The sequence below is a fragment of the Anarrhichthys ocellatus genome, unplaced genomic scaffold (assembly GCF_004355925.1).
Source record: "Anarrhichthys ocellatus isolate YVR2014 unplaced genomic scaffold, GSC_Weel_1.0 scaffold13, whole genome shotgun sequence".
NCBI lineage: Eukaryota > Metazoa > Chordata > Actinopteri > Perciformes > Anarhichadidae > Anarrhichthys > Anarrhichthys ocellatus.
In genome coordinates this window covers 3,533,987-3,544,598 of record NW_022280043.1, presented here as the reverse complement: position 1 = coordinate 3,544,598, position 10,612 = coordinate 3,533,987, and the positions used below count along the sequence as shown (strand labels likewise).

The window sequence follows — 10,612 nt, the reverse complement described above, 5'->3', positions numbered from 1 at the left end:
ATGGCAAAGTGGAGTAAAACAGTGGTAATGTCATAAAGTGGTCGTGGATGTTGATGAAGGTTCCTGAATCATCGCTTCATACTCTGGACTAGAATCCCAGTGCTGAAATGTTATCTCAGTACTCTATGACGAAAAACAAAGAGTCTCAAATTAAATGGTCGTATCCTTCACGTTATGGTCTGGGCATTGGGGGGGGCGTCATGGTTAAAGGATAGGTTCACATTTCTTTTTCAAGTCTATCTCACAACAAAACTGACAAGCCCAAATCTACAACACTTTTAGTTGCTGTGGTTGTTCCTTCGGTCTACATAGGCAGCAGATGGGAGACAAAATCAAAAGGTACGGACAGCTATGATTGGGTTACTTTGATACTGAAGAAAACTTATGAAGGTGATGATTCTCAGGCTAGTTCTGTAGTTAAAAGGAGCATCTTTTTGCAAAGTGGATTTATGGACCTTTTATTCATAATGGACATTGGAGATTTTAGGTATTTGTTTTCATTCCTCCATCTACTTATTTACCTCTTATGTTTTTATTGTTGCTGCTGGAATCCATTTTGAATTAACAAAGTCCTCAAGCCATCTAAAAAGACTGTCATTTTGGGAGATTCTGACTTGATTTGACTAACTCAGACTGCTAAAGCCTCTAAGAAAAGAGTAATGACTGTACATTTGGTGCTTTAAGAAGGGCCAGTATTCACAGGAGGAACAATTACAGCAACCAAAAATACTTTCAATTTGCAGAAGGGCATGTGAGTATTGTGTTAAGAAAAGATGAGGTCCTATCCTTGAAGTGGTCGTCTGTGGATCATTTCATGTTGAAGGACAGCAGGGGTCTCTCCTCTCTCCTCTGCCACGGACTCTTCTTCTCCCCCTCTCCATCCTCCTGTGCTGCATCGTCATCATCAGGAGAGACCGACAGCAGCGCATGATCAGTCCTGAACGTCTCTCCCTCTGGTGTTGGCAGGGGAGGAGTAGAATCAGGGGATGAAGAGGAAAGTGAGGGCGGTTCCTCTTGCATTTGCATTTCCACATCCCCCTGGTCCCCTCTCTGACCCTCTGCTTTGGCTGACAGGACGGCTCCTGTTTTATTGTCCTGTGGGCTGCACTGTGGCGACTCCTCCTCGCTGCCTCCCCCTTCCAGATCATCCACATACACCAGCTGAGTGTAGGCCATGGCTGGTGCCGGGCCCTTCGACCTGTCGATCTCTCTTTCCTCCCGCCCTCCATCTCTCCCCCTGCGGCCCACTCTTGGCTCATTCAGGTCCACGCCGGAGTCCAGACTGGCATCGTTGCTGTTGCCACGCCTCCCGCCCCGCCTCCCGCCACTGACATTACCTTGTGGACCTCCTCCGTTCGGCGTGTTGCTGTGGCACCCCGCCCGCTGGAGATCGATGTAGGAGTGGCGAATATGAGCATTGGAGCGTCCATCAAGAGACACAAACCAGGCTCGTGGGTGAAGCAGAGGCTTCCCTCCTCTTAGCGCCATTAAAGTCTTTTCAGCCCACAAGGTGTCCTCAATGTTTATTTCCATTAGACCCGTTTCCCCAAGTGCTGCTGGGATAGACAGAGACTCTGACATGCCGTGCCGTTCTCCGTCACACTGCTTGGTGGGACATGGGGCGCATTCGGTGGGACTTTGCCCCAGGGGCTGCTGGGAATGTGAGGCATTGAGCTCGGCCTGGATGGTCTCCAAGTCACTCTGCTGATCAGTCTGCAGCAGGAGGGCTTGACCAGACAGAGGGTGCTCCCCTGGCAGGCGCATGTAGTGTGCCGGGATTACCAGTGTGGGACGCACCCTCGGGTAGCCTTCTCCTCCACTCAGCAGGTCCACGGAGCCGCAGCAGAGCAGCTGGCCTGGTCGGGAGAGCAACGGGGGACTGGGACGCTCCAGGTGGTCCACAGAGCGAGACAGAAGGAAGTCAGGAGCTCTGCACTCGCATCCCTCCCCTCTACTGGGGGAGTGAGGAGGAGAGGAAGGGGAGATGCAATCAAGAATCCCGACACCGCTCAGACGGTTAGCAGACACCTGACCGTGATTGGCGGAAGCATCTGAAATGAGATTGCTGGACGAGCAGGCGGAGGTGTATGATTGGCGATAGCCTCTGTCTGTTCCGCTCGAGAGGGCGGCCTTCAACTGGAACGTCTCCACAGACTGCAGGTAGTCTCTGCTGCGAGGCGTCAGATTGCCAAGAGATGAGCCGTGGTGGCTGTTGCCGAGAGAGGAGCGGCTGTGTTTGCTGTGATGGATTAGGCTGTGCTGGCGATGATTGTCTTGGTGCTCATATGAGGAAGGCTTCAGCATCGGTGTAGTCATGTCGGGCTCAGTCGCTGTAGAAACAAGTTCCAGCTGCACCTAAAGAGTGCAACATATACAACTGTAACACACTTTTTAAATATACTCAATGTAAAGTAAAATATAAAGCAGACACCGACCAAGGGAAACATGAGATCTAGTAAAGTAATCCTATCACAGACACTATTGATTCTTCGTAGTTTGAGGAATTGTTTTTTTTCTGCCCACCACAGGAATGTTTGATGAAGGATTCGCCCCTCAGCTGGGCAGATGTGACACAGGGAGCCAGTATTTCCTCTAATGTTCACTACAACAGTGCATGTGAGAGTAGCGATAGAACCGTTCTCTGTAAGTCAGACAGACCTCGTTGCTGATGAGGTTCAGGTGGGACATGGAGGTGGCTTGGTCCCTCTTACTGCTGTCCAGACCGGAGGACAGGGTGAGCTTGCGGTGAGACACTCGAGGCTTCAAACAACGTCGCCTGCAGAAAACAGAGATTATGATGCAATCAGAGGAATCCATTTGACTTTAAATTCTTCTCCTCAACACGACACCAAATGCTGAAGGGATGCAAAACAATGTTTCTCAGACAAAGGAAATTGATTTCTTACAGATAAAGACACTAATGTGTATTATATATTTAGTACACACTGAACAAAGTCAAGTACATAAATATAAAGCATGAATTAGACAGCGATTCCACACAACCAGTCATAAGAACAGACTCATATTATTGTACATTTCTGACACTGTTAAAATGTTGCCTTTGTTTCCTCATTTAGGAGATACATCTGGCAACTTCCGACAGGCTTTAGTGTTGCTGTGGACAGCGTTTCACACACCTGCAGTAGTACAGCAGGAGGCAGAGCAGGCAGAGCAGGATGAGAGCCATGCCTCCCAGTATAGCCAACAGGAACACGGTGTGGTACGTGCTGATGTCCTTCGCAAACACTGGACCTGTTGGTCAGACAAAAGGTCACAAAGAAACGGTTTGTTTTTTAAATGAAACAACTTTTGCTCACTGTAAACTGTAAAAAAAAGTAATTATTATTTCTTATTACCAGCCTCGCAATGTCACTACTGTTTTCACTTTTGTATTGTGAAGCCTCAGACATACTTTCTGCACACGCGGTTCTATTCATACAACAATTGAGGGTTCGTGACGGTTTGGTATTCCACGCAAGCGCATTTTTCTGATGCACACTCCATTCCAGTTGGTAGCGGCAATGTACCAGAACATTGTTTTCAGTGGATCTCCTCGCACAACCTCTCTTCAAAACAAGCATTCACTTCGTTATCTTCTTCTCCTCTCTAGATGTGCGTACACCACCAACTGGACCGGAGTGTGGAGAGAAACTGGAGCACGCGCAGTTGGCGTGCATGCTGTGCGTAGAGTCCGTCAGTCACAAGTTTTGGGCTGCACACAAACTTCCACATAGAGTTGGTTCCATGTGGACTCTCATTGACATGGTTGGATGGCGACGTCTAAGTCAGACGGGCCAAAGCGGACCCTTGGAAAGTAGGAATTGCACTTGACATCTTTCCAAATACTGTATGTGAACACAGACATGACAGAATCTGTGTTGTAATCTGTGTCAAAGCTCACCTGAGTGTATTGGGGACATGGCGGCCACCCAATATCCCAGCTGAGGAGCGATGTAGGTCAGACAGAGCTGGTTGCCTTCACGCTGCACGTGACCCCAACTGCTCTTTATCCAGGCACCTGCACACACACACACACACACACACACACACACAATCACAGGGCTTGAGATTTAATTTGCCAACAGTTATTTTGTATAAGAGACAGTGTGCCGGTTCACAGAGTGCATTAGTGGCAAAGTGACAACTGGTTGGCTTGCCTCCCACCTGACAAAGCAGCACTCTACTTATCTACGTTTAGATATCCGTCAGGTTTAAGTTATTTATGTTAAACAATAAAAATGTGTTACTGTGACAGAAGTACGATCAATCAACAGCAGGATTAAATCCAAGACTTTCCAAGACCTTTTTAATGCCACATATAATGCAATTTAATACCTGTTTCGGTATGACAGTATAATGGGAAACCAGTGAGGACAATATGGACAATATTGATTTATAATATAATGTTTTAGAAATTCCTAGCCATATTTAACACTGACTCCCAATGATACAATAAATCAAATCAAAACAACATTGTTGATTCACTTTTGTTTTGCTAAAATTGACACTTCCCGACTACTTCAGCTGGCAGTACTGACAATGTTCAGTACAGGTCTGATGGTGCTGACAGAAATGAAAGATCTTTTTTTCAGATTGGAGAGTGTATTTTGGCAGTACTTATCTCTCCCACATGGAGGCAGCATGCTCAGTCAAATATCACTGAGGGCCTATGAATAGGAGCACAATACCAGCTCCAGCAGTGCCAGTATGACAAAAACACAACAAAGCCAGAGTCACTGATTGATTGGCTCACAGTAACTCTGCTCCAATAGGAAACATTCAGTTGTGCCTTCACGCTTCCCCTCACGGTGAACCACTTTGTTTCATTGTCTATTTCCAGTTATACAACATCAAGTGGTCAGGAATCTGAATCGATCCTTTGGAGGGAGGAAACAAAACAAAAAAGGGAAGGAGAAGATATTCAATGAAGAAAAACAAATATCTATAAAGAGCTTGGAAGAAAACATAAAGAAGAAACAAGAGCGAACAAAGAGGAGGAATGGAAGAAGAGATGAGGGAAATGGCTCAAGAAACAGAGGCAAAGAGAAACGAGAAAGGCTGTGTGACTCAGCACCACACACACACACACACACACACACACACACACACACACACACAAGCTCTGTGCCCAGCCCTGCCTGGATTCACCCCGGCTGTCCGATTGTTTCCACAGGGGAGTCCTCTCTCTGTGTGACCGACCTGCAATAGCAACATTTAATGACTCCGTTCCCACGCCTCAATACAATACACTGCACAGAGTCTGGCCAATGTTTAGACACAATGCAAATATTTATAATGTCAATACAGCCCGTACATTACTTCAGCTTCTCGCCCAGTCATGCAAAGTCAACACAGCTGACATTCGGGTCTTTTTGTTCCAATAGTAGTCTGCTCACCTGAGGGACTCCTCTCAGGGTGAAGGTGCGTCTGTTTTTACGAATGACGCACACAAAAACTGGTGAACTTGATCTGTTTGTGCTTGACATCATTTTGGTTCACGCTCCAATAACATGTAACAATACGCAAGGAGTTGTTGTTATGCAACACAAACCGGTTTTTGTGCATGTCTCCCATGTGCACACTTTGTAAACAAAACTAAACTTCTTTGTGACAGAGCTTTTATCAGCCCGAAGTATTCCTCCAACAAGGCACCAGACGGACTTCAAAAGAACTTTCTTTGTGTCCGTTTTCTGTCCTCGGTTTAACACATACATACATACATAACTGCACACACCCACACACACACACAGTGAAGAAACTTAATCAGGAGACAGGCCTTTCTGTTATGTTACTTATTTGGTGGGTTGCTAAGGAACACAAGATGTAGCCCGGAGAGAGGGTCCGGGATGACTTCTGCTGTGGAAATACTCGCTGCTCCAGGCAGTGCGTAGGCTACAAGTGTGTGTGTGTGTGTGTGTGTGTGTGTGTGTGTGTGTGTGTTCTCTTAGCTTTTATCAAAGCCCTTTTTATAAGCTCTGGATGTTGATACTTTGGGCACTTTAAACGGAGCCTTTTTTCGGGGGTAGATTTAGATTTAGCCTAATCACACATGCAGTTAGGACTAAACCATGTTTAATAAAGAAGACATTTAGGGCATTAGAAGCTTTTTAAGACGGGTTATGTCAGTGATCATAGCTTATTTCTGCTGTCCCAAAGTGGCCAAAAGAAACTCCATCATCACAGGTTTAATAGATTATTCAGTTTCACTACTATGCGATTAATCGACAAAATGTCTCAGCTCAAATAACCCGGTACATTTCATCAGAAGAATCTTAATAGGTCTGCACAGAGCACACAAACATAATGTACAGTAGATCTGGAAATGTGATCCTAATGTAGAGAAGGATGTTTTGTTGTGCAGAAACGTCCCACTCGACTGATGATCTAATCACAGTGTCTCGGCTCCGCCTGTCCAAGAAGAACTGGGTGTGTCACATTGCGGGACGTCTGACATCACAGATTCAAGATTGCTGAGATAAACAAAAAAGGGTCCAGAGAGGCTTGAAGGGTCCGTGGGAGTCTGCACCGCAGAGCTCTTTGTTTAGTTCAAGATTTAACTGAGCTCCAGCAGATTATACACCCACGGTCCAATCTTGTGATGCGTGGCAGTATTTGTGTTTTGATTGGTAGATTAATGTGGAGCCGCATGTTGGTAATTTTGTATGACCTTATGAATAAATTCATTCATCACTCAGACACGCAGCCACAAAAAGCTGTGACCTCGCTGCACTGTGCAGGCATGCACGTGGATTGCGTTAGTGCTTCTATTCTCATACTCATACATTTTTAAAAGGGTTATTTTTCAAATATCTTAGCGGAAGATACTAACAAAGATATGTAGATGAGAAGACTTTATGCTGAGAAAGTTGAAAGAGCTTTTTTTTGTTACTCAGTACGTACCCAAGCGCGGGTCAAATCTCCAAGCAGGGATGTGATCATTTTCCTTCAGGCCACTGTCAGCCGGCAGGGGGACAGAGACCGTGATTGGCTCGTTCACCTGCAGCTCCACTCCGTCGCTGGCCAATAAGTGAACAGAGATGGCTGCCACAGGAGTCAACTCAAACCTCTTCTCCGTCTCTGTGAGGGAAGCAGAAGAGTGTAAGAGAGAAAGTAAGAGAGAGTGAGTGGGAGTACAGTGCACAGGAGGGGGAGCAGAGAAAGGAGTAGATAGCACGGGGGGGAAGGGAGTAACATGAAAAGCATAGATAAAGGAGAGTTGTTAGAGAAAAGACAAACAGGAAAGAAAACAAAGGAAAGACAGGAAAGAAGGAAACCGGGTGGAGAGAGGTTGGAAAGTGTCACAAAGCACAAGTATGCTTGTGTTTCCCAGAGAGAGAAGGTACGTGCGGAGGGGGAGTTTCTGAGGGGTGTTCAAGCTGAAGGACACACAAATGTATACAACACACACACACATCAAGACATGGATGAGACTGGCTGAAAGCGTGCAGGCTTGAGCACACACACAGGGGTTATTGTGTTTCAGGAGGTCAGATAGAGAGGCCTCTCCTGGGTAACGTCTCTCTCATGTACCACCGCTTCTTCTGTTCTCTTCACTCCCCACACCCTCTCATCAGCTTTCCCCTCTGTCATCTGTGCCAGACTCTCCTCGGCCCTATTTCGTACACTCGAGTCCGTTACCGTCCAGCCAGTTTCGAGCCTCACCTGTGCCGTTGCCGCCGAGGACCTGCAGGTGGGGAAAGTGCTGGATGTGCGAGGGGGAGCTGGCCACGGTGAGCAGAGCAGTGAGGTTGGCGTAAGACGTGTTGGAGGGAAGACTCAGAGCTCTGCGCTGGAAGTGAACGCTGGGCGGAGGCCGGAAACCTTGAGGAGTGACAGAGAGACGTCAGAAAACATGGACGTGTTGATGGAGGAGGGTGAACCAGGGTGCTGCATTTTATCGATATATTGTTCACATCCTTTTTACCAAATAATTAATAAAAAACTGTTCATCAGAACTGTTTTTATTTGTGAATAAACACATCTGCTCTTCTAATTTACAAAATCTGATTGAAGGCAAACATTTCCAGAAGTAATAAATGTTCAGACGAAGGCCGTGATATATGTTAATATAAAATAATTATTTTACAATAGTTATAAATTATGTAATTTAAGTATTACATGCGAAAGTGTATACCGACTGTGTGCAAGTAGGCTGTGCATTTTTTCAGTACATAATGCAAAATGTATGTCACAGTTGTAATACAAACTGTACATATTTGATGATTAAAAATTAAACTCAAATGAGTTTTTCTACTTCAGTTTCCAAATTAAATTGAATGAAGAAATGTGACAAAGATTTACGTCAGGAGGTTTTGCCGGCCATCTTGCACACTTGATGTTGTTTCAGGATGTTTTACAAGGCAATTCTTCACTCCTCGTTTTCTCCTAATGCCTTTTTAGAAATGTAGCCATCAAATCAGGCTTAATGGAAGCAACTCTACGTCAATACAGTAGAGTTAATGCCTTGCTCGACTTTGTTTCTCTCGGCCAGTGTGATTGCTTCTTTCTGATATTTTTTCAGTGCAATTAATAGCTTTGCATTTAACCCCCTCCAGCCTGCCATTAACACATCATACATAAAGAAGGTTAAACAGTCACAACTGCATTGAGCTGGACTCATCAAGGTGATGTCATTGTGGTCCGACTGTAGCGAGAGCACATTCCTGAGCAGTGAGGCACACATCCAGCTGTATATGAGAGCTCACTGTGTTTCTAGTTGCACTGTGTGCATCTTTTAATTTCCATGTTTCGGTCTGAGGCTCGGTCTTGACGTTCAGGTGCGAGTGTTATTTCCCTTCTGAGCGTCTGTTTTTGTGAAAGGAAATGACCCCGTTTCTGTTCTTTGTGTGTTCCCTTCCCTCAACTCTTCTCCTCTTTTTTCCCTCCACTTTCCTCTCACCTCATCTGTTCCTCCTTCTGTTGGACACCGCTTTGCCCATCCCCCCCTTTCTCCCCTATTCTCTCCCTCCAACTGCTCCACCCACAATCCCATTTTCCAGCACATACTGTATCCTCCTCCTCCTCCTCCTCTTTTATTCTCTCTCCTCGTGCCACATGCCAAGGTTTATCACTCCCCTGGGCCCACAAGTTCACAACATCTTGACAAACAGCGGGTCTACACTCCACTCCGACACGTGCTGCGGACAGTGTACTCGAGAGGTTTACATGTTAATGGAGACTGTATATTTACGAGTCTGCGAAGTTTTATTTTTAGCCAGACAACACAGCTGACACATTAAATGACTCCCTTGTCGGTCAGTCACACAAAAGGCCGAGCACACAAAGAGGCTGTATTGATTCTGCCTGATCCAATATAATTACACACACCGTAACAAAGAGGCTGACTAACAAAGACCGACTCATGATGTACATTTGTATACATGTGTGGATGGAGGACTTTTACTCAACAACAGGACATTTAATGTATAGGTAGGACACTTTATTATCATTTCATATTAAGAACAAATGTGAATTTATTGTTGTTTATTTTTGTTATCAAAAATGGCTAAAAAATCCGAATCAAAAATACGAACAAACAGGTAGAAATCAGATTTTAAGAAAACTATTTCCAGCACAAAAACTGTGATTTAACCATTTATTCTTCGGGTGCGTATCAGCAGCTCAATTATGTCATAATACATAATATAATAACACAGTTGCATATTTTGACATATCACATACCGACAAGTGTTTTGACAAATCTGCTACTTTAAATGAGTTGAGTGTTTTTTCATGAAAAACATGACCTGAATACACCCAGGCAAAAAAGTCTCCACACACACACGCACACACACACACACGCACACACACACACACGCACACGCACACGCACACCACTTTACCTTGTAAGGCTGAAACAATCTCCACAACATCTTCATACACCATCAGAGTAGCAGCTCTTTCTGGTAGCAGGTCCAGGCTGATGGAGGAAAACACTGTAACACAAATGAAAGCCACAGAGCGTACACACTATTAAACGGACAGAACAAATACACAATCAGATAAGAAACAAACTGCAGCAATCCACCTCCACTTTACTGATCACTATCAGACATAACAAGTCATTAAACCATCTTTATAAATGATTAATAGTCTTGCTTTCCACCCTGTCTGCTGCAAGGACACAAGTCTGACCCTGCAAACTGCACTTCTTTCCTCTTCCTTCCTTTCACTCCATTGTTCAGAGCTGGTAAGCGTGATAATCCAATTGGCCGCCGTTCCGTTGGCTCATAACAGCCCCCCCCCCACCGCTCTAGTCTCGTACACACACACATTGTACCACCTCCTCTTGGGAGGTGTTCTGTGTGTAAGCGTGTGCGCGTTAGTGAAAGGGAAGCTTAAGCAGCCCCCTTGCTGTGTTTTGGCATCTATTGTAATAAATTAGTAATGGAGCACTCCACTCAGCATTATCTCTCACACCTGGCATCAACTCACAGTATTTCTATTCCACACTAACATACGCAAATCAAACTGGCTGCACACATGGAGCTCAATAACCTGCAAGCCAACAATCTAAATGTGGCTATTCAATAATATCCCTCCTCCTGAAATATCTCTCACTCTCTCACACACACACACACACACACACACACACACACACACACACACACAC

At 45.3% G+C, this 10,612-nt stretch overlaps 1 protein-coding gene across 1 annotated transcript; it reads right to left on the bottom strand.

Moving 5' to 3' along the window:
• Positions 1 to 6: 6 nt before the first annotated feature.
• fam171a1 (family with sequence similarity 171 member A1) lies at positions 7 to 10,219 on the bottom strand. Its single transcript, XM_031853375.1, has 7 exons — positions 9,843 to 10,219; positions 7,663 to 7,821; positions 6,901 to 7,077; positions 3,902 to 4,018; positions 3,138 to 3,252; positions 2,659 to 2,776; positions 7 to 2,355 (listed from the first exon to the last, which is right to left on the bottom strand). Exons 1-7 carry the CDS (start codon positions 9,883 to 9,885, stop codon positions 808 to 810), a joined length of 2,277 nt encoding a protein of 758 aa, XP_031709235.1. The 5' UTR covers positions 9,886 to 10,219; the 3' UTR covers positions 7 to 807.
• Positions 10,220 to 10,612: the final 393 nt, after the last annotated feature.